Source organism: Micromys minutus (genome assembly GCF_963924665.1).
Source record: "Micromys minutus genome assembly, chromosome: 28".
In the NCBI taxonomy this organism is placed as follows: Eukaryota; Metazoa; Chordata; class Mammalia; order Rodentia; family Muridae; genus Micromys; species Micromys minutus.
The window spans coordinates 35,872,709-35,897,132 of record NC_137963.1 but is presented as its reverse complement, the minus strand read 5'-3'; the positions used below and the strand labels follow the sequence as shown (position 1 = coordinate 35,897,132).

The 24,424-nt window shown below is 50.5% G+C and overlaps 1 protein-coding gene across 3 annotated transcripts in view; it reads left to right on the top strand.

The window, feature by feature from the left end:
- COL15A1 (collagen type XV alpha 1 chain) overlaps positions 1–24,424 on the top strand; it is a 104,787-nt gene that overhangs the window by 23,221 nt on the left and 57,142 nt on the right. For all 3 annotated transcript variants that reach the window (XM_080940314.1, XM_080940313.1, XM_080940312.1), the window contains exons 3-5: positions 16,383–16,930; positions 18,407–18,481; positions 20,192–20,272. In XM_080940314.1, the coding sequence (XP_080796440.1) occupies positions 16,383–16,930; positions 18,407–18,481; positions 20,192–20,272 (704 nt within the window). The remainder of the gene's footprint in view (positions 1–16,382; positions 16,931–18,406; positions 18,482–20,191; positions 20,273–24,424) is intronic.

The following is a 24,424-nucleotide window of genomic DNA, read 5'->3' as shown; positions in this document are numbered from 1 at the left end:
TAGTTGTGGGCAGACACGGGCAGGATTGAGGTAAAGTGAACGGTGGGAGGGCAGCTCTTACTTCCTCCTCAGGGCTCCGATCTTTCTTGTGGCTCTCTTCCAAGGGGGTCTGAAGCCTATTCATGACCACGCAGAAGAGGTTTGCTGACTACTTAGTAGTAACTGTGCTGTGCCCAAAGATTCCAGAGGTACCCTAGGACGTGTGTCACTTACAGGTGGTTACACTCAAGAAAGCTCCAGGAAAACAAAACTTTCTCAAACTCACCCCCATCTCTCCATGACACATCCACCCAATAACCTATCTCTTTCATGAGCTGGGGCTTTGTTATACAAGAGAACCAGGGGTCTCAGAATTCTGCTCCTGGTGCCTGGAGGGCTGGGAGGTCTCATCCGATCTTGCCCGGTTGCCTAAGCTGATGTCCAGCACCAGGATGGGCCATGAGCACCCTCTCCAACAGAGGCACAGAGAAGGGGAAGCGTCTGTTATTCACAAGTCCCACCCAGAGTATTGTTCCAGGGAGAGGGAAGGTGGAGGCGGCTGGAATTTCATCTGAAGTCTGAAAAGCCAGTGTGTCTCAGAGACACTCCCAGTCCAGCTGGACGAGAGCCCTGGGCAGCCATCTTGCAGAAGGCTCCATTTTCCAAGCCTTCCTGCTTAAGGGTCAAGTGAGAATGTGGGAATGCAGACCTCCAGTGAGTCAACAGCCAGCCTCTGTGTGGCTATGGATGTGATATTATTACTGTATTATGTCTAGTCAGCAGGGTCAGATGAGGGTGGGGTTAAAAAGCACATGTTAACTAAAGGTTAGTACTGGTGAACAAAGATTGGCTTTTATAAGAATTCTTTATGATCAATGATAATAAATATATAGTGCTAAGGTGGGCATATTTATTCTTGTCCAGAATTCACTAAGCTGGTTCACTTATGCATTATTTGTTCGTCGTTCGTTCATTCATTCATTCATTCATTCAATCATTCATTCATGTATTCACCCATCAACTGTTTGGCTTTTGCCATGTCTCAGGCAAGACCATGTGTCCAGAAGCTGTAGGGGAGTCTGGAGGCTTTAGAGGAGGGACAGGAGAGTTCACCTGTCCCCTACTGCAGGCCAATGGGAGACATGGACAAGTGAACAGCTGGTAACAGTAGTAAAAGCCTGGGGCTACTGGAAGACCAGGCAGCTACTGGGACATGGTGTGATACATCTGCGGGTGAGCAGAAGGGGTCCCGTGAAGAATAGGGGGGCTATAGGCCTACTTCCGGTTGAAGCTGGAGTGGCTTCCCCTGTCCGTCTCTATATGTGGGACAAGACAGACTGGGACAAAGCTGAGGAACCAGGTGTTTCTGTCACCTTGGCAGGAATGGGTCAGTTCTAGACTGGACAGTCCTTCCAAGGAGCAATACCAGTTCCTCATGGCTGGCTACATAACCCTTGCCCAACAGTGCCTGGGTCTGCCAAGCCCCTCCTCTACCCACAAACCTCCAGGGACATCCGTACATAAGCTTCTTGCCCGTCTGCCTCCTTCTCATCAGTGAGGAGCATGTGGCACCCTCCCCCTCCCCCGGGCCTGGGATAAACTGCTTCCTACCCGTAAAATCTGGATCCACACAGTCAGCCTGGAAGGGAAGCCACTCAGCTGCTAGGTTCCTATGTGACAGGGAAGGAGCAGCTTTCCCACGTAGTCCTGGGGCACTTTCTGTAGCTATCTCTGGATTCCTACCCCTGCACTCTAGAGTCTGAGCTCGGCCACGCAGCAGACTCTGCGCTGCTTGCCGACTGCTCCGTGTCCCCGAGACTGGGTGTAGGCCACCATGTTAGTCTCAGTGGTAGAGCAAGCTTCAAATTCGACCCTTTGGGGGTTGGTACATGCATGGCATTCAGGGCTCCACCCCCCCCCCAAATCTATCCGTGGTGTTTGGTGTAGATGTTGAGATCCAGTAAGCTTCCAGAGGCTTCCAGTCCAGGTGTGACACTTGGAGAACCTCTAATGAATGTCCTGAGAAAGCAGTTTGGCTGTGGGGTCTGACCCCAGGCCATGAAGGTCCGGATTCTTCCTGGTGCGCTGGATCCTTCTATTCCTGCATCTCTGTGTCAGCAGAGCAGGGTTCATTGTAACCGCTCTTCACCGGGCTCTCGTGAGTGTGGACTGTGGACTGATGTGCATCGGGAATGAGATGAGCCACCTAGAACAAAACACCACAAAGTGAGTACGCTGAGACATCGAAAGCTTCTCATTGTGTGGCTGTACAGGAACTTGGAATTAAGATGTCCAGAGCCCTCCTCTGAGCTGTTTCCCCCTGAGGTCCCAAACTGAGCCCTCCAGAGTGGCCTGTAGCGGAATGGTGACTCATTATAGCTGATGTCACCCTCAGGACTCCAGGCCCCGCTCACACTCAAAGAGCCTTTGTTCCCCTAATGGAAAGCAAAGAGTCCCTGCACTAAGAGAATTGACTGCAAACTCTTCCCTGATGTCCTCGGCATCACTGGTCCACTCGCCACTTGTCCCACAGTCTCTGGGATGATATCACACTCAGGTTCCAAATTAGGTGTAGGAAGGCAAGGGAAGGGAGGGATCAAAGCTCACACTGCAGAGGCTCAGATGCGGATCTTGTGGGGAGGCGCTCTCTCTCTCTCTCTCTCTCTCTCTCTCTGTCTCTCTCTCTCTCTCTCTCTCTCTCTCTCTCTGTGTGTGTGTGTGTGTGTGTGTCTGTCTGTCTGTCTCTCTGTCTCTCTGTCTCTCTCTCTCTCTCTCTCTGTGTGTGTGTGTGTGTGTGTGTGTCTGTCTGTCTCTCTGTCTCTCTCTCTCTCTCTCTCTCTCTCTCTCTCTCTCTGTGTGTGTGTGTCTGTCTGTCTCTCTCTCTCTCTCTCTCTCTCTCTCTCTCTCTCTCTCTGTGTGTGTGTGTGTGTGTGTGTGTGTGTGTGTGTGTGTGTGTGTGTACATGTACATGCTAGGTGAGGTGAGGACTGAGGAATGAGGTGAACAAACCCAGTCCCAGAGTGCGGAATAAGGCCGTGCTCTGCAGGCGTAATTTCTGCAGATTTCTTTCTGGCTCTGTTCAGCCAATCACATTCTTTTCTTTGTGGCTCAGAGATGTAAGATGCTTGTGAGGCTAGTCTGGGGCATGGTATGTTGAGCTGGGGAGCAGAGGTCAGCAAGAAATCAACATATCTAGGCCTCTGACTTTACCCCAAGTGATCCCTGCATGCCAGGCTCCGTGTTTAGCTCAATGCTCAGAGTGACGGATCTCATATTCCCATCCAGGGTGCATTATGTCCGCACAATGCAGGAAGGCCTCAGCCCAGAGAGGCCAAGTGTCTAGTCCCATAGTCACTGGTTAGTGGCAGACTCAGGACCCAGACTCTATCTCTCTGATGTTGAAACTGGCCCTTGCCTGTGGCTGTTACCTGCAGCAGGGCACCTCACCCTTTTAGGCCAGATCCTAGAGAATTCTACGTCCTTGAGACCAATCAGGAGAGGGACAACCGTCAGTCCTCGTCATCCTGCTGTGTATATCCTGGTTTCCAGATATAGAGTGGGAGTAACAGTACCTTCCACCTTGTAGAGAGTCAAGAATAGGGAGTCTTTGCAAACCATTGAGTTCCCGGCATGGCGCAAGCCCACAGCAAAGGCCATGGATACTTTGATTCTAGTTACTCAGGTCATTCACAGGTCACCTTTGTCAAAGTGTTGCTGGGGACTGAGAGGCAAGCTGCAACGCTCCATGTGGAGCCACACGAAAAGACGAAAAGAAGCAGCAAGTGCCCAGGAAGAGGGTGGCTCCATGGAAGGACACTGAGGTGCTGAGAGGCGTCTCCTGGGAAAGCCCGTGAGAACTGTGGAGGCAGAGGGATGCCGGCAGGCAGAGCCCTCTTCCAGTGGCCTGGCTGATCCTGTGCTGAGCGCAGTTCCCTCACTGTAAGAAGTGAGAGGGAACTCCTACCTTGCTGCCCTCTTACGGAGGGACAGGTGAGGGGATAACTGGGAGACTGGGAGACACTGGGCAGGTAACTTCTGCTACTCTTCCGAGAATCAACTATGGCCCTAAACCCCAGATCCTAGACCCTTACTAACCATCCCCCCTATGGGTTAGAACAGAAAGGGGGGAGGGAAGAGGGAGGGAGAAGGAGACCTAGGGCCGAGAGAGGGAAGGAGAGAGAGAGAGACTTGCTTGAGGGAGTGCTCACACAGTAACTTCATTGAGAAGAAAAATTCTTTTGCTATATATGAAAACCGGAAAAGGGAAGAGGCGTTCTCAGTTTACTTGGAGAAAAATGCTCTTCTGTGATTCAGAAAAATAGGGTCTTTGATCATCGCCCGGCCAGGTCTCCTTTCTAAGTGGGCCCAGGACTTTTTCCTGGCGGGAAAACGTTCTTCTAAGAAATGCTTTGGGAAGTAGGGTTGTCAGAGAACCCCTGCACGTCGCTTTGATTCCTGCAGGGTGCTGTGCTCATGCCCCTCATGTAGAGAGACAGGTAGTCCCAGGACCTCCTGAGACCGGAGGGTCCTTGTAGTTTCCTTACAGGGTGGGGCTGGTTTTCTTTGCGGGCAGAGTGTGCTGACATTATTAAGGACCTTGCTGTGTCCCACCCAGTTCTATCGAGGCCAGGAAGTCTGTGGGGGAGAACTTCTCCTGGCCCCTGTAGGAGTCATTTCTTCCAGGCCTGAAGGAACTGCTGTCTAGGGTGGTTAGAGAAACTGGAAGGAAGATGCGGAACTGGAGGCACTCCGACCTGGCAGGGGCCTTGGGAAAACATTTAGTCCAGACTCTCGTTCGCTGATATTAAGCCAGAGACTTGGAAGAGGCAAAGAGATTGCTGAAGCCATGTGTGGAGTTGGTGATTGGAGTCTGTCTTAAAGACAAGTGCCTTTGCTAGTAGCCTGGGAACGTCTGAGAGACCACTGTATAGAAGCTGACTTTTTGTCTACCCAGGGGGCAGAGCTTTGCCAGCTCATGGGGGGGGGCAGTCACAGGTAGAACGGGCTTAGCCTGAGGGGGGGAAAACGTGAAGAATTTTCTTATGGCTGTTGACAAGGAGAGAGCTCTTCAACAGTGGACGTGAGCAAGTAGAAACCAGGTGGTCTTTGATGGGTGTGGACTGTTCCCAGACTGAGACTGTCCCCAGAAAGGGAACCTTCTTTGTCAGAAATCTGCAGCTTGTTAAACTCCTCACTTTTCTTTCCAGACAGTGAGAGTCAGAGAAACCACAAGGGTGGGGTGTGCCTGAGGCGCACCCCAGTCCTTGGGGCCACTTTTCTGCATGGATGTCCAGGAAAAAGCCTTAGAAGGTTCTGTTATCAGAGGCCTGATTGTGGTCTCAGATATGGGGAGGCCGAGGCAGGGGGTTTCCAAGTTCAAGGCCTAGTTGGGCAATTTAGTGAAGCCATGCCTCAAAATAAAAAGTAAAGAAAGCTAAGAATAGGCCCAGCAATGCAGATTTGCCTGGTGTCTGTGAAGATGTAGAACCTATACTCAGAACTGAGAACAATGTATATCAACAGTCCTAAGAAGGGCGGGCATCGATCGCTGTTTTCAGCATGACAGCTGGGAAGCATCAGAAGGATCTAGGGGTTCTCCTTCAGCCTTAGTGGGGAAACTAAGGTAAGCAGAAGAAATTCTGGACTGCAGGGGCCATGACAGGATCCTAAGGACAGTCACTCCCATTCCACTCTGCCCACCCCCTGGACTGCTGCACCTGCAACCACCACAGGGAGTCCTTGACCTGAGGGGCTACACACTTCAGAGATAAAGGCGAGCTAAGTGCCCTGTCAGCTTCCTAGGCGTGGCCGGGAAGGGCAGCAAAACAGAAAAGAAGATCTTTGCCTTCCCAGGCAATCCAAGTGGGAAAACAGGATGAGAGCTTTGTCTCTAGGTTCAAGGCTCACCACAGTCACAGAGCATGCATGATGTCACACCTCTCTCTGCTCTTGGACCACTTTCAGATCTCTGTGGTTGGGATCTGGGTTCCCCTTGGTTCCTCTAGCCAAGCTCGCTCGGTATTCCTCAGACCCTGGGCTGGAAGTTCTAAGAAGACTCCGGTCCCCGCGAGGCCATTAGGGACTGCCCGTGGTGGAGCGTTCCTGGCTGTTCTGCAAGGCTCTTGGGACTTCTCCACAGCCCAGCCTTGACCTGGTGCCAGAGGAAAGCAGCTAAGTCTCTTGAGGCCTTAAATGCTGACAAGCAAGAGCCCTGGGCTCAGGTCCCAGATGGTCATCTGTGGGATAGAGCTTTGCAAAGCCAGATATGGTTCCCTAGGGATACCAGGCTCCAAAGCCCAGACATGACCCCACAGATGGAAAGGCTGATCCAGCCCAAGGCACAGAATGGGAAACTGAGGCTGGAGGGCAAAAGCAGGTACTGGTGTCCAGGGGTCTGTGGCAGAGAGAAGGTGAAAGGAACCTACAAGTCCAGTTTGTTTCTTCACTGTTAGGATTCTTTCCTGGCTGCCATGGAAACTGGCATCCAGACTCTTGGTAAGAAAGTGGTACCCTGTGGGTACGGCTCAGATTTTCCTCTGCAGTCTTCTTCTCTAAAGCCTCCGATGACTTCTCCCTAGGCCCTGGGGAGGGGCCACCCTGAAAGCACAGTGGAGTCTGCACCAAAGTTTCCAAGGGCAAGAGGCCCAGGCTGTCTCTGTCTGTCCTCCTTTCCCTAGGCCACGTTGCAGACTACCAGCTTTGCCAAACCCTGAGAGTGTACGGGGAGAGATGCCTGGGGCTCCGTTCATAGGATGGGCGTGGAGTTCCTTGTGTTGGGTACAACTGACCGAGCCTGGGAATCCTGCTGAGAAGATGTAAAAGATGATACTAGGGTGCTAGAGAGATGTCTCCGTGCTTAAGTGTACCCACGACTCTGGCAGAGCACCTGGGTTCACCTCCCAGCAGCCACACGTGTCTCATAACCATTTTTCATTTTCAGGGGATCAGACATTCTCTTCTGATCTCTGTAAAAATTGCATGCACAAGGCATATGGACAAAGATGCAGGCAAAACTCTCACACATATAAAAAACTTTTAAAATGATAGTAATTTAGCAAACATTACGAGAAAAGAAGAAAGGAGAGAAGGAGGAGGAAAGGGAAGAGAGAGAATAAGAATCATTTCTGTGTCCCTCACACTCCACTGAAGATAGATCCAGAAGCTCATGTGTGTCGCGCTCTATCCTGAACCCCATATGTGCCCGGAATGGAGATTTGACTCAGTGTTGAAGGAACCAGGGAGCCATCGAAAGCTCGAGAGAAGCACAAATCAATAACCGGCAACTGTTCTTAGACAAACCTGGGTTCAGCTCCCTCCACACCTTCAGGTCCACATGAGGCACAGCATGGAGGGGACAGACATTATTTGTACAACCCCCCCCATGAAGCAACTCCCATGCACAAACAAATCAAGGAGCAGGACTGACGTGGAGTCAACCCCATGCATGAGGAGCTTGAAGGCAGCGACGGTACAGACAGCTCATCCTGTTCAGTCCTGTGCAGAGAGGGGAACTGGGCTCAGAGACAGCGAGCCGTTAGCTCATGGGCATAGCCGGGGCATGAACTTGAGCCCCACCCCTCCTGCCCAAAGAGCAAACGAGTCTCATTGCTTGCTCTGAGGCTGCGTGGGAGAGGGAAGGAGCTCGCATGTCTGGATGGTGGATGAGCATGCAGGTGGTTGCAGGGTGTGAGGCTGGAGGCTAGCCCTGCTGACATTCATTAGGTTCAGACTCAGAGCCTGGATGTTGGTTTAGCCAGCAATCCCATCTTAGCCAAATCAGCAAGTCCCCAGGCCAGTGGGAAACCCAGCCTCAAAACACACACACACACACACACACACACACACACACACACACACACACACGGGCAAGGATGGGACCTGCTCATGCCAGTTTGACTGCCAGTGTAAGAACTATGTGGAAAAAATAACAAGGTGATTATCACAGTGAGAGAAGTGTGTGCTGAATGTTCTAGATACTCAGTTTCGCTCAACCCATGAAGTTGTCCTATGATAAATGTTAAAATCTGTGGAGAAGTGTGAGCCACTTCAATGACTCCAGGCCAGAGAGTCCTATTAACAGCCCCCACCAGCAGTGTTCCCAGACTTCCGGGCCTTGTCCCTCCAAGATGGAGAGATATCTTCCCACCAGCTGTGACCTCCTTCTCTCCCTGGCCCCCAGCACAAAGCCATCCCAGGACAAGTCATGGACCAAATTGCTGAGCCTGTTTCTCTTGGCTCCCAGGCTCCTCCTCCCGCCCCTCATGGCTGCCGGAGCAGGTGGCCTTTCCACTGGAAGCCAGGGATAAATGAGCCAGCAGGCACAGCCTGAGCGTGGGTCACTCCAGGCCAGGGGTCGTTCCGCCATACCACGCCATGGGACCCTGCATGTGGAGGAAGGCGGGGCTGCTGAGAGCGAGGCTGAGCAGGGCTTGCAGCAGACTCTGTGGTTCTCCTCTGAGGCTGAGTCAGTGGAAACAGGGTCTATGGCCCAGCGCCTGCACACTTGCACACTTGTCCTCTCTCGCAGGCCTGAGACCTTTGGATGAGGGTGTGGCTGGAGAGATTCTGCAGACTCCAGCTTTTGCTAACTTTATGGCTTGCAAGCTGTACAGCTTGCTGACAGCTTGGACTCCTTGTCACCACTCTATAGGATCTCCGTAAGGAAAGTGGGCAGGAAGGCCCAGTGTCAACCCGGTCATCTACCCAAAGGCTGCCTTGCCTGTTCGGTAGAGGGGAACCTAGCTCTGACCGAAGTCAAAGCTGTCTTCCACTGTAGCCTTCTTCCTCTTCAGCTGACCTACCATGAGCCAGAGCTTGGAAAGGCTGGGTAGCCGGGGATGTTGGGGACTTGTGATTTGGAGTCTGGGGAGCCCTGACTCTGCTGCTAGGCCTCATGACCATGTGTCTTCCTCCTCTCCATCAGTTGCCTGGCCCATAAAACAAGGAGGTTGTTTGATAGAATTATGAAAATAAAATTTTAAACAGATACCTGGAAATAGGAATTCATGGGATGGCCCTATGCATGTCTAGAAGTGCCCTCATCTGATCCCCGATCTCTATGCAGAGACAGAGCATTGGATGTGAGCCAGCCCATTTACCATAACAGAACCACCGCTTCTGCAGATGCTGAATCATCCCATCAGAAAGCTCCTTTTACCAGTTAAAGAGAGGGGTTTGGCGGACTAAACAATGAAGGGTGTCTGTAGCGATCGCCTATTTCGCCGGCAAGGAAGACGCGCCACAACAGGATCCTTCTACAGGCGTTTATTGCGGGCTTGATTGAAGTAGCGAAAGACCCCGAGCCCAGAAACCAGCCCTCCTTATATATGCTTAGGAGGACTGTGCCACCACCTGATTGGTGCATTCTGTGCGCCCTAATTAGCATACTCAGAGTCACCATGATTCAGCAAAAACAGGCAGGCGTGCATGCGCACTTAGGTTGTTTATCTCAAAACTGGCCACTCTCCCTTTGGGCTGGGCGCCATCTTGTAATGGCGAATACAGTGGCTTCCCACAGGTGTCACCTTCTTTGGGCTTGGTCATTTATCTAGAGCTGTGACAGGGAGGGAACCTGAGTGGCCTTTTCTTCCTCCCCCATGCTACCCCCCCCCCAAGATAGAGTCTCTCTATGTGATCCTGACTATCCTGGAACTCATTATGTAGACCAGGCTAGCCTCAAGACTCATAGGAATTCACCTGCCTCTGCCTCCTAAATGCTGAGATTAAAGGCCTGTGCACTATGCCTGGCATGAGTCATTAAATTTCTAAACACAGATCCAAGGAGTTAAGAATATATAACTATTTTTATTTTTCACACCAGGTGAATGGTGTAATGTGAGGGTACCCAGTGAAGAGGCATATCTTCTATTCTCTGATCTCTACTCCCTTCCCTGGATACAATTTCTAGCCCCAGTTTCTTGGGAATCATCTGGATAGGTCCTAACATCTTCTAATATGTGCATTGATTATACATGTAGGAACCTGATGCATAGACTTGAACTAAGAGCTTTGAAGCCTCTAGACAGCACCATCTAGACTTCCTTACACCTGTAGCCCACTGTTGATCAGAAGCGTATATAGAACATGACTGTGGGCTTCAAAATCCTTTACATGCTGATCTATGTGCTTTATGCTAGCCCAAGTACTTCCTGCTAATAACTATTCTGTGCCTTATTTTTTTTCTTTTTATTGACTGTTCTGGTTATTGCTCAGATTCTTACCCAAGGACTCGCACCATTTGGGAGGCTACATTGAATTCCCATGCATGAATTCATCTTATCATTCATACTGGGTCAAAGAATACATATGCATTGGTACTTTTGAAAGGTGTCAGATTGCATCCCACGGATGTGACACAATTTAGGATTTCACTAGCAGAGCAGGGGAGGCCTCATGCTGCCTCAGCCCCTTGCCAGCATTTTTGATTAGCCAACATTCCGATTGCTGCCAGTCTGATAAGGAAAATGGGTTCGTCTTGCAGAAGCAGCGCTTCTCTCATTAGGAGGTCAAAGGTTTTCCTATACTCAACATCTGAGCCGACTTCGTTTTGTTTGTTTGTTTGTTGTTTTTGGCTGTAGATAGAATGTTCTATTCTTCACCCATTTTCCTGCTGACGTGAACTTTGCCATCTGCTTTGCGTGTTAAAGGATGGGGTTTGTTGTCCGTGATGTCCTGATTCTTCTCCCTCTGTCAGCTCTTGGTTTTTAAGCTGACACTGTGAGGATTAATATGATTATGATTTTAAAAAATGTTCTGGTCCTCAAATTATTATTTCTTTGTATTCAAATTTGACCAGATTTATGTCTCTAAGTTATGAAATTCCTATTGTGAACCTTTGCTTTGTCTAGTTACATTTAACCAGACTTGTTGTTCTTTTAACCTATGCCTTATGGGGTTTGAGCCTCAAACTAAAATTACTTCGAGTGTCTGTCTTTCTGTCTTAAAGCAGGCTATAAACTGGAAAAGGTAGCTTTCAGTTGAGAATTAAGTCAGGGTTCATGACCATCCGATACTTTCCCTCTGTTAACCTTGGCTTTGTGTTTGGTAAAATGAGGAGGTTGGATGTTTCTGTCCTCCTGTCCTTCCACCGTCCTTCCGTCCTTTTGTTAATTCGTTAATTGTTCAATTTTTAAACTCATTCTCACTGGCCTGGGTCCTGGGAAGCATCAATGGTGAAATTCTTGTCCTCCTCATTTACGGGGGGGGGGGTAGAAACAAGCAGCCAACGGTGACATGGGAAGGAGCTGTGGTAGAAAACCCCAGTGTGAGTGCAGGAGGCATGCAGTGCAGCCCCATCAAGAAGAGATTGCAGAGGGGGCTGGAGAGATGGTTCAGTGGTTAGTGCACTGACCACTCTTCCAGAGGTCCTGAGTTCAAATCCCAGCAACCACATGGTGGCTCACAACCATCTGTAATGGGGTCTGATGCCCTCTTCTGGTGTGTCCGAAGACAGCTTCGGTGCACTCACATGAATAAGAAAAGCTTATGGGCAGTGAAGGGGAAATGCTGCAGGGCGTGGCGCCTGCGCTGAGTCCTGAGGAAAAGGTGCAGGAGGAGAAGTTATTCTGAAAGTAGTTGGGTGGAGGAGGTGAGTGACATTGGAAAAGCATTTGAGGTAGATGTAGGTCTGTGACATTAGGGGAGCATGTCTGGGGTCAGACAGACAAGGTCCCTAGGTGACAACCTGACCCTGGGGACCACAGATGGTCATAGAAAATTTCTAGGCAAGGACTCTATGTGATCTGATTTTTCTCTGTAGTTGAAGAGGGTGGCTGTTTTCACAAAAGTTGTGAAGTGTTTCCCATAAAGTGTGTTCTGAAAAAATAAGTGTAGTCACAGTGGCACCCATTACTAGTCCTGGCACTGGGGAGCAGAGGCAGGCAGATCTGGGGACAGCCTGGTCTATGATAAATCACCAGGCCAGACAGGTCTACCTAGTGAGACCCCTATCAATAATAATAATAGTAATAATAGTAATGACAACAACAGTACTACAGTGAATACTTCCCTAGAACCAGTGTTAAAAAGGAAACATATCAGAGCTCAAGAGATTGCTCAGTGGTTAGAGAAGACCTGAACTGGAGTCTCAGCATGAAACTCAGGCAGCTCACAGGACCTGTAACTCCAGCTCCAGGGCATCTGACACCTCTGGCCTCTGCAGGTACCTGCACCCATGCAGCACACACACACACACACACACACACAATTAGAAAAATAATAAAAATAAAGATTTCAAAAAATTAAACATATCACTCCAATTACAATTCCCGTGGACCTCTCTCAAGTGAGTCTCTCTGCCTCCTCCCAGCATGGACATGCTGGGCCATCCGTTCATGTAGGGATGCTGTCAGTGGACAGAATCTTCAAAGAGCACTTTAGCAGCCGCCAGTGGGATTGTAAATGAACAGACCCATGTCACCCACAAATCCCTGTCATCTTTGCAGTGGGGTGGCCTGTACCCATAAGCAGAGGAGGTGGGGATGAAGGAATCTGTAGCAAATTGGTCTGGAAAGTCACATAAACCTTCCTCTCCCTGCCCGTTGCTGCTCATCCACCCGGTAACTGTGGTAAGAGAGGACCACAGCTGCAAGAAGGATTAATCTGAGAAGGACAATGTTGGGGGAACGGGGAGAAAGACTCGAGAAACGGACGGAGGCAGTGTGCCAGTGTTTGTGTGAGGGCTAGAGGCACCGTGGTGGCTCTGCACTCGCCACAGACAAGACTTACATACTAGTGCAAACATGGGAAGGTGAGGCTGGTGTCGCAGGTCAGCGAAGCTGGCAGTGGCTCCTTTTTAAGAGGAGCACTGGGCATTGCTGCTTCTGCCTGCCTTTTGTTTTTACTGGGACTGGAACAGAGAGCCAACCTGTCTGTTAGACAAGGGTTGAACCGGGAACTTTATCCGTTCTCCTCTCCTCTCCCCTTTCTCTTTTGTTCTTTTTTGAGACAGGGCAGCCCTGACTGTCCTGAACTCACTCTGTAGACCAGGCTGGCCTCAAATTCAGAGATCCACCTGCCTCTGCCTTCTGAGTTCTGGGACTAAAGACCTGCACCACTAGGCATAGTGACCCAATCCTTTCCTCTGTTTATTTGTGAAACAGGATCTTTTTAAATTACCCGAGATGGGTTTGAACTCACAATGTAACCTCAGCAGACATCAAGCTTACAATCTTCCTGCCTCAGTCCCCTGTGGAACTGGGATAATTGTCCTGCACCACCAGGCTCAGCTAAAAACTTTGAAATGAAATAACATTTCACCCTCAAACTTCCAAATTATCATTTGAAATCATAACCAATATGAAAATTATTAATTAGCTATGTTACACTGGTTTTGCTTTTTCCAAATTGGGTCTTTGATATCCAGTGTGCATTTAAAACAGCTTGTTTCAAGGGGAAGGCCCACAGTTCAAGTGTTCAATGGATACTTTTAGCTAGTGGTTTCCATGCCAGAAAAGGAGGGGTTAACGCAGCTTAGGAGGAGTTTGTATCCTTTCCAAACCTGAAAATTCAATAAAAGTGATGGGAAGGGCAGGGGTGAAGGATCTCCACAATTTACTGCTCATGAGCCCTGCCTGTGCCAACCTCCAGCATCCCACACTGTGTCCTTTGACCGCTTCCTGTGTGGTGACTCACGGGTTCCTTCTGAAAAATTTACTTGTGTATATGAACGCATGCACATGTGTGTAGTAGATGTGTGTGTCTGTATTTGTGTGTATGTGTGTGTATTTGTGTGTGTATGTGTGTGTATGTTTATATATGTGTGTGTATGTTTATACGTGTGTATGTCTGTATGTCTGTGTGTATATGTTTATTTGTGTGTGTATGTCTATATGTCTGTGAGTGTATGTCTGTGTGTGTATGTCTGTGTGTGTGTATGTCTGTGTATATATGTTTATATGTGTGTGTATGTTTATATGTGTGTGTATGTCTGTATGTCTGTGTGTGTATGTTTATATGTGTGTGTATGTTTATGTATATGTGTGTGTGTGTGTATGTGTGTGTTCAGAGGTGGGGGGGAACCACATGGAGGCCTGAAGTCAAGGTTGAGTGGCTTCCTCGTTCTCTCATAGATTTGGTCTGTCCAGACTGGCCTTCTGGCAGCAAGCATTCTCTTGTCTCTGCTCTCCTAGCACTGGGGACACAGGGAGCCATGACAGCCATGGTTTATCAGAAGTCCGATGATCCAAGGTCAGGTCCTCGGGTTTTCATGGTAAACACTGCTGACTGAGCCACCTCCTCAGCTCAGTGTGCCTCCTCTGTGATTAAACAGACATAGCATTCGTCGTTTTGACCTTTTGATGAGTCTCCATATTATTCTTTATACTCTTCTATATAGTGAGAACTTGTTATGACTTACACACACACACACAGATACATGTACAGACACACACAGAGGCACACACACGCTGTCAGGCACACAAGTGACTGTGTGACTGTGGCCTTTACCTCAGGGTTCTGTTGGTGCTCCGGATTTGCCTTTGGCTGAGTTTCACCCAGAACCCTTGTGGAAACTCCGCTTCTCGTCAAACTTTCCGATACCAAGTCTGCTGGAAGTCAGGCGAGCTATGGCCCACGGATCTCCCCGTCGCTGTGTATCCTCAGGCCAGGATTTCATGTCCTCAGCCTCAGTTCTTCATCCATAAAATGGGTTAGTAGCAGTTGATTTCCATGGCTGATGCAAGGTCAAAGGAATGTAGCAGATGAAAAAATGGCAGCGTCTGCTCTGGACAAGGAACTCAAGACAGAGGTGGCGCTGCCTCAGCACAGTGAGGCAGTCCCCTGCCCAGGGGAGTGTAACCCGTGTGTAGACGCAACAGAAAGGGTGTTGTCGATACTGTTTTCAACCTAGGCCTACGTGGATGGTCTTCTGTTGTGACCAAAAGCAACTTGAGGAGGAAGAGGGTTGCTGTTGCTGTTGTTGTTGTTGCTGTTTTCACCTGAACACTTACAAAACGCTATTTATCACTGAAGGAAGTTGGGACAGGAACTCAAGGCAGGAGCTTGAAGCAGAAACGACAGAGGAACACTGCTAAATGCTCCCTAAGGTCTGCCCAGCTAGCTTTCTTATACTCCAGGACACCCTGCCTCGAGGTGACCCCCCACGGTGAGCTGCTACCCTCTTCTTCATCCATTAGCAGTCAAGGAGATGCTCCCGCAGAGAGCAGCCAGAGAGACCCTTCCCTCGATGTCCCTTCAAGACGACAATTGAAGCTAACTAGGAGAGATGGTCTTAACCATTCGTTTGGGTCATCCTTTGGCTTCCTTGTGGGATAAAGAGAGTACCTCAGCCATGACTACGGACCTCTGACCGTTGGCTGTAGCCGAGGTGGCCACTCGGAGGTCTGCCGGGCTGTCTGCCATGGCTCCCTTCTGAGGCTCTGTTCTAGCATCTGGCTCTGCAGCCTTGCCCCCTGCCTCAGTGGCACTGTGTGTCCACCCCACCTGAGCCCTGAGCTTCCTAGGGAACCTGCGTCAGTCACTGGAGCAGCCCGTAGCTTTTGTCCACGGACAATGATTGGACCCAGGGTCCTCAGACCACCGCACCGGAGGCCTGTCAACCCCACCAAGCTTGTGGCGAGCACACACTCAGGTCGGGGGCTCTAGTTTTGAACTTTGTGTGTAACTCTGTCTTGCAAATTTGTTAGCTTCTGGCAGCCTTGATTTTTCTCAGGAGTAAACGGAAATAGCAGTACCTAACCTCGTGGGGCTCGAGTGAGGATGGAGTGAGCTTCTTACGTAGAGAGTTGTGAGCGGTGCCTGGAACAGAGAGAGCTGGGATGTGGATGATGGTGAGGATGAGGATGAGGGTGATGATGATGATGATGGTAATTTTTTTTTTACCACTATAAAGCAAAGTTCACTTGTGCTGGGCGCCAATGAACGCCCTCCTTTGTGCCTGCTTTACCCCTATGCTCTGAGGCATGTAAACCGAGCACCTCATGTAAAACAGAGCAATACAGACCGGTTCTGCTTTGTTAAATAATGAAATAAAGCTGCAGGTTAGTGGGGGAGGGTGCTCTATATTCTAGAACCGATTTGTGTTTTTCCGAACCATAACTCGCCGTCCATTAGTGGGAGTCCAATCACTGAGTGAGCCTTCCCAGCATGGCTTTAATTTCTAAGAGAGGAGACAACAATTAACGGGGAGGAGAAAACTGTGGAAGATCTGGTGCGCATTCACAGTTGCCATGTGGCGCTTTCTGAAATGGTTGTTCCCGAGTTGTATTCGTGTGATTTTGTGCACCCCGTACATCGCCTCTTAGTACCGGGGGCTTGTTTCCAAAGTTTGAGAAACAGCCATTCAGAAAGTCTACTTCCGGTGGAAGACCCCCTGGAGCCCAGATGTGCAAGGGTTCCCCCTCGCTCTGGCACAGTGGAATCACGGCCTCTCTCCCTCCCTACAGGGTCAGCCTCTCAGGAGCACCTGGACCTCACGGAGCTCATCGGTGTCCCTTTACCCTCGTCTGTGTCCTTTGTCACCGGCTACGGTGGTTTCCCGGCTTATAGCTTTGGGCCTGGTGCCAACGTGGGCCGCCCAGCCAGGACCCTCATCCCATCTACCTTCTTCAGGGATTTCGCCATTGGTGTGGCAGTGAAGCCCAGTAGTGCCCGGGGAGGTGTGCTTTTCGCTGTCACCGACGCTTTCCAGAAAGTCATCTACCTGGGCCTGCGGATCTCCGCTGTGGAGGACGGCCGCCAGCGGGTTATCCTCTACTACACCGAACCGGGCTCCCACGTGTCCCGCGAAGCTGCTGCCTTCTCAGTGCCCGTGATGACCAACAGGTGGACTCGTTTCGCTGTGACCGTCCAGGGCGAGGAAGTGGCCCTCCTCGTGGACTGTGAGGAGCACAGCCAAGTCCTTTTCCAGCGATCTTCCTGGCCTTTGACCTTTGAGCCCAGTGCTGGGATCTTTGTGGGCAACGCAGGAGCCACGGGCTTGGAGAGATTTACGGTGAGTTTCGGTCCACTCCCCACAGACCAGAGACCACGAACTCACGCACACTAAGGAGTGCTATGCTCTCAGAAGGCGTGCACACCATGTGGGAAGGACTGTAGGCCTGGAAGCCAGGGGGCCCACTACTCTACAATGGGGTGGCAGACAATGATGGGGTCTATTGTATTGGCTGAATGTGGACATCAAAGCCCGTATCCCGAGGCTTTGGGTTCATCCTGGAATCTCAGCACTCAGGGGGCCGAAGCAGAAGGAAGATGAATTCAAGGCCAGCCTGGGTCGCAGTAAATTATAGGTCTGTCTGGGAAAAGGGTCAGAACCACTGTGTTCACTAAAAAGTCACGACGAAGAGAGAGTCAAGCCTGCTAGTCTCAAATGATTTCATTTCCAGCGTGACCGGTACTTGTGCTTGGTTGTTTCTGTGAAGCTGGAAGGAGTGAACAGTCGAAATGAGAAATTACTTCTCTGTCCCCTAAACAAACCAGAGGCTCAACTTTACTACCAGAATAAGAGAATTCTAGAGAAAATAGCTTATCAGAAGCCCTTAGACACACCAGGGAAGGCGAGAGTTCTGGCTCGTACCTGAACTCAGTACTCAGGTTGCCGTGCGTCATGAGTTCTAAGCCAGCCTGAGCTACAGAGTGAGTTCCAGGTTAGCCTAAAGATTGAGATTCCGTCTCAGAACCCAGTGTGGTACATGAATCTCAGTAATCAAGAGTCAGGCAGACCGGTGTGAATTCAAGGCCAACATGGTCCTCCTAATGAGTTTCAGGACAGCCAGGGCTACAAAATGAGAACATGTCTCCAAAAATAAAAATTAAAAAAAAAAGTTTTTAAATAAAATTAAGAAAATAAAGAAAAGAAAAAGAGACCCAACCCCAACCAACCAACCAACTAAAAAAAAAGGCACCACTAGAGGGCAGAAATAGAATTTCTCTGTAGCTCCTGAGGGATGCTGAGGCTGCGGACATGCTACATGTGTATACATGCTGGCTTTGCTGGCTTTTGAAGAGTGAACTCCAGATCTGGGGGGTGGGGGTGGGGAGGCTGATGGCAGGTTACCACATCACAAGAACATCTAGCAAGGAAGTTTGAGCTTTCGGGGTGCAAAGGAAGACAGGTTTCAGGGCTGGCTGCTGACCTGCAGGGGTTCTGAAGATGTTAGGAGGCTGTTGTGGCCGTCCGTATTCTAAACATATACTAAGGGGGGTTCCATATTCTGAACATATACTAAGGGGGGTTCCATATTCTGAACATATACCTACTAAGGGGGATTCCATATTCTTTGGGAGCAAACAAGGCAAGTCCCTTGAATGGAGATTCGGGGTGGAGGTGCCCAGCATTCCTGGCACCTCATAGGCAGCACACACCCCTGTGGCTTCTTCAAAGTGTCCTCCCCCCCTGAGACAGCCCCGTCTTCCCTGGGCATCATCAAGTACATATGTAACCCAGGACTCTGATTTCTCTCTTCCTCAGGGCTCCATACAACAGCTTATCATCTACTCAGACCCCAGGACCCCCGAGGAGCTGTGTGAAGCGCAGGAGTCCTCGGTGAGCCTCTGCACCCTGCCCATCTCACCCAGGCCTCTGCACCTCCACCCGTCAGTCAGCCCCAGAAAGGCTGGGTGCCCATCCAGTTCTTCCTCAGCGCCATGCAGTCTAAACGCCCCATTTAAACATCAGGGCGAGCGCTGCCCCAGTCCTATTTTGGGCCTTTGGCTTTCTTTCACTTTCTACAGCTCTTCAGCGTCTCCTTGGAGTGGGGGCTGGTGTCTTATGAGGTTCTCCTGTGGCTGTGGCAGTCAATGGCCTGGTTTCCAGCCTTCCTGCCAAGAAGGGTGTCAGGATTCTAAAATCAGAGCTAAAATGCTAAGATATTCTGGGTGTAAAGCCCTATAAAAATGAACCTAAATTTAGGTTCATCTTATGCTTGGCAAGTGAACCAATTCCTAAGTTGGGGGTAGTGTGGGGGCCAGGGAGGAAAGATGGCGTCTTCCTTCCGTCCTCCCCTCCAGGATTTGCTGGTAGTGACAGCCCCGTGTAGGCTGGGAATAAGGGGATATGCTTCAGGAGCTGTCCCCTCCTCCAACCTCTGACACACACATGGAGACACAAGTCAGTAAGAGCCTCAGACCCAGCTTGGCAGGTCAGGGAACAGAGGGGCAGGAGGGGGAGGAGCTGGCAGCTGGTGAGGGAGGAGCTGGCAGCTGGTGAGGGAGGAGCTGGCAGCTGGTGAGGGAGGAGCTGGCAGCTGGTGAGGGAGGAGCTGGCAGCTGGTGAGGGAGGAGCTGGCAGCTGGTGAGGGAGGAGCTGGCAGCTGGTGAGGGAGGAGCTGGCAGCTGGTGAGGGAGGAGTTGGCAGCTGGTGAGGGAGGAGCTGGCAGCTGGTGAGGGAGGAGCACTGTCTGGCGGTTCTTCCAGGCACACAGGAGCATCATGCCAAAGCCAGATGCAGGCGGAGTGGTGTTTCCCATGGCTGCTGATCTTTAAGTGATGTCAGCTTCTGAACACATTAGAAGTTGGTTTCATTAATTTAGTGTTAATTTTTTTTCCCCTGTACACCAGAGGTAGCGTTTGGGGCTGTTTGAATTTCGGAACTCCTGAGCCAGGGTCATTCAAGAGAGCTGGGAGGCGGGGTGAGAAGGCTGTTAAATATTTGTCTCTGCTCTGCGCTCAAGTCGAAGTATAAATAACCCAGAGGTCCCAGAACATGGGATCCATTTCAGAGTCACGGGCTTCTGCGCTGACACAGGGGACTAGCTTTGAAGGTCGGGCAACAGTGGGAAGCCACCTTGGATGAGTGCTCCCTGAATGGGCTCCAAGGAACACCTTGCACAAACCAGAGCAATGGCAGCCGGCACATGGTTGCAAGGTGAAAAAACAGATTGTAGCGATAGCAGTGAGGATGGAAATAGAATAACTCTGCCTTTCCCACCCTTTCTCTGATCCCATGTTTGCATACATATGCTCGTGCATACATACACACACACACACAGGCACAAATACCACACATACATATATTTATATGTACATTCATATATGCATGTATACCACACAAGCATGTATATACATGTACACCTGCCTTCATACACATATATATGTATGTATATGTACATGTAAATGTACATATACGTGTACATGCAAATGTACATGCATGCACACACAGTTCCTCCACAGGAGTCTGTTTGTCAGTCTCTGACCTTCTCACTACCACCATCCCGTGTAACCTCTGCCTTGTGTGTGTCCTGACGTCTCCTCACAGGCATCTGGAGAAGCCAGTGGGTTCCAGGAGATGGATGAAGTCGCTGAAATCATAGAAGCTGTCACCTACACACAAGCTCCGGTAATCATGGGTGCTCCCCGTGAGTGGTTAACTGTCCCAGGCTGTTGTCAGACCTCTGAGGTTAAGTACCAGATCCTCTGGGGGAGTCAAGAGGGCCCGTTGCTACCTCATACCTACTCCCAAGCCAGCTGCCAATATCTCAGAGCCGCCTGCATGTGTGGGTAGGAAAGGCATGCAGTGGTAGATGTACTCGGTGGCCTTGGAGAATCTACCCAGACCCACTGAACTTCCGTTGTCTTCTACTGAGTGATGACATCAGTGGTACCTTATGGGGTCACTGGAGAGTTAGACAAGGCGGTCAGGGGTGAGCCTCAGAAAGTCCCCAGTGTGAGGGAAATAACCCTGAATGATAACGTTGTGTTGAACCCATGGGAATGCAGCCCTTACCTCGGCCCAGTGCCGACATGTTCCCCCCGGAACTGTGTTCTACAGCTGAAGAGAAAAGGGTTTCTGAAGTCTTGGGTAGGACCATGGAGTTGCAGGGAGGTCCCCCATCCCCATTTTCGATAGTAGCAAGAGGATCAAAGACAGCTCCCAAGCTGGGCTCATCACTCTGAAAGCTTCTGATAAAAGCAGGGAAACAGAAATAAGGCAGGGAGTACACTATAGACCTCAGGCAAGCAGGGATGTGGGTGTGGCAGATAAAAACCATAGTCTGCTAATGCTAGAATGATTTAGACAGATATCTATATCAGAGAGAAAACCTGGGCAAATTAGGCTAGAGCACATGTCTCCTAATATTATGGTCTGGGTGGGGATTGTCCCAAGACCTTGGCCAACCTTGGCTGAGATTGGGAAGGCCAAAGATCCAGGATTCAGCTTGGAGAGTGTGTGACATCAGTCTCTGAGGACCTGGAGAAATGATAGAAAAGAAGTGACTGGTGGTATGGCGCACTTGGAGTGTGTCTGGGGCTGCCTGGTCTTTTCTTTCTCCTGTTCTTGGGGACCTGTGAGACGTGCTGTACATCTGAAACCCACCCAGAGTAGGCCTTAGCCCTGTTGCTCCAGACTGCTGGCCTTCACCAGGAGACCTAACGTTTCCAAGACAGCTTCCCCCATTAGTACAGAACACACCCGCTCCGTAGATTGGTCTGAGAGGTGGACAAACCTCGTGGTCCAAACACTCAAGTAGACCTTGGTACATAGCAGTGGTGGGGGAAGGCTTTTGGTGTTCACTGCAGACTAGCTGGTGAGGATTTCAAGTAGCCAGGGAGTTCAGGGCCAGACTCAGTGCAGCACAGGGAAGGTCCCCTGTTCCTTTTGGAATCCCCTCTACACTGGCTTCCTGTGTCTTGTTATGCAAACCCCCTATTGCTGTCCTCTGCTTAAGAGAATTCCCCTAGGCCCACCCTGTTTGTCCTGAAGCTGCTGGTTCCCAACACCCACAGGGCACAGGGCAGACGCCATCCTGAGGGTTCTTCTGTCCGCTTACAAATGCTCCTCCAGCTACGCAATCCCTCACCCTTGAGCAGGTGCTGCTGAGCTCACTGTCGCTTCAGAGAGGACTTCTGAGGTCCATTCTATAGGAGAGGGCAAGGGAACAGGCATGTTGCATGGCCTGAAGGTGACAGAGACACATCTTGGGCTTCGGATCCAGAGTGCTCACCGTCACTCCACCTTGAAGGGCACCATGGCTCTTTTTGGTGCAGGGAATTTCGCTCTCTGGTCTCAGACAGCCCCTCCTTTCTCTGTCTGGCTTCTTTCTTGGGTCAGAATCTTACTTCCCCATTTTCAGCTTTTGTACCCTCCAGGACATGGGCCCTAACTGGCAAACAGAATCAGAGACAGCCTGCCCAGCCCCCCGCTCCATTCCATCTAGGGTCAGCACCTCTGCTGCCCCAAGCCTGTTCCTCCTGCCAGTCCAGCTCAATGTGCCTTTGCATTTCTGAAAACCGTACCTTCTGCTGAGTTAGAATTAACTTCCTTTTCTCAGCTCAGGCTGTACATGTGAGTCACCTGTGCCTAAATGTGCGTGGGATGGACAGAGGTCTTGAACAAAGCGGCTCCTGAGCTGCTTCCCTGGGGACTTCAGTGTGTCTGAGCAAAGAAGAATCCACATTGGCAGAGAGCTCTGAGGGTGATTCCCAGACACAGCCAGGACCTCTTCCAACCACACCTAAGGGCTCTCGGCTTCCCAGACATACCATCTGGGACTTCCAATCCCGACAGCTCTGTAGTTCTGTTTGCCTGGAACCCCCACCTCCACCCGCCCTTCCTTCCTTCTGGCAAATTCCTATCCACCTCAGGATCCAGGCCAAATCCTCTCCCGTGAGGCCACTCTCTGCCATGCCTCCCTCTCCAGCTTCTGCTCTCCTGTGTACTCCGTGATAACAGCCGGAGGGGCTGGTCTGTGCCCGCTCTGTGCTCTGGCAGGGGGTACGGTAGACATAATGTGTCCCAGGCTCAGCCCACAGCAGGCACACAGTGGATCCACAGAAACCTGTGAATGGGCACAAACAAAGCAAGACACACGAACACACCTCCATAATAACTTGACAGGATACTGACGTCTGCAGACTAGATCTGCCTACACCGCCACAGCACAGGCGTGGTTCCTTGTCCGCTCAAGCTGAGATACCTCACATTCTCCACAGACAGATCCTGGAATCTAACCTTTCCCCAAAGCAGGTCCAGGAGGCCACGGCTGCCTGGCTAAGATTCAGTTAGACTTTGGCTGAAAGGCTAGTCAGCGATTTTTACAGTAATCTTCTTGAGTAACAGCTCCTCCTATTTCAGGCTGGTCGGCCTGCTTGCCTCAGCCTTGCCTACTCCAAGTTTCTGTCCTGAGGCCCACGTGTCTTACAGGATGCCCTTGCTCCCAGCCATTGGCATCCTTGGAAGTTACAGTTGGGTTTCCCTAGCTCCATTAGGGACCCATAGCAAATAGGCTCCTCCTGGACCCCCCTCACAGGGGAAGAGTATACACACACATCCCTGGGTGGGCTTGTCCTAGCTGGGTTTTACGACTTTTCCCTGAGGTTCCCACTTTTTCAGCACCCCTACCTAGCTCCTGCTGTTTGGGCTTTTTCAGTGCCTGACTCAAGGCTCCTGGGCTGGGCCTCAGCATTCTATCAACGCCTCCCCACACCCTCAGCACTGGCCTTGTCCCCCTTTTTCAGATTTATTTTTGTTTTATGTGTATGGGTGTTTTGTCTACATACATGTTTATGCATCACATGTGCGAAGTGCCCACAGAGGCCAGATGAGGGCATTGGCTCCCCTGGAGTATAAGCAAGTTGTGCTGGGAATTGAACCTGGGTCCTCTGGAAGACCTTTGCAACATCTCTTCACCTTCTGTGAACATTTCTTATTGTGCCATTGTACAGAGGAGAAAGCTTAGACCTGGCGATGCTGTGTGATTTGTCCAAAGTAGGTCAGTAATCTAAATAGAAGGCAGACATCCCATCCAAGTCTGACAGTAAGGACTGAACTGTGAACTCTGAAGTCACAGGACTCCTCCTAGCCGTCCTCCTTGTTCTGATGGGCTAAGCAGTCACTGTTTACCCAGTGGAGCCCAACATTAAGAGCTGTGCTTGATCTTGTTAGAATGCCCAACGAGTGCTGCAGTAGCAAATGAGACCTTAGTGTCTTAGCACAGCAGGGATGGGTTCCTTTTCCACACGCTAAGTACAACATCAGATCCTTCCACTCGACCCTCCGTCCTCCCGGTAACGCCGGGGCTTAGAAAAATGAAGATACCGAAAGCTAACAACCCTGGGTCTCACAAACCGTTCCCAACATCTAGGGTTGATATCCAGACATTTAGCACCAGAACCGAGTTTCCTGCCTGGGTTTCTGAATTGCTTTATTTCCAGCTGTTGGGTTTTGTTTCCCCCTAGTTAGTAAGACTGGTTAAGACCTCCTCTAGATTTGAAGAAGCTGTGCAGATACAGGAACTTTCCTGGAAGGAAGTGGACACACCCCTCGCTGCAGAGCCTTCCCCACCGTGCTGCTCTGGGTCTGCATTGGGGCTGGATACAGTTACAGTGCAGCCTGGCTCACCAAGATAACTGTCCACACATCCCCGAACCCAGCTTCTTCTCTGTGCTAGCCTGAGACCCAGGCATCCCCAAAGTGTGGTCCTTGAGCTTAGAAACCTTACTCTGGGATCAGCAATGTCTCCCTGGGCAGCGAATGGGATGCAGTGACAGC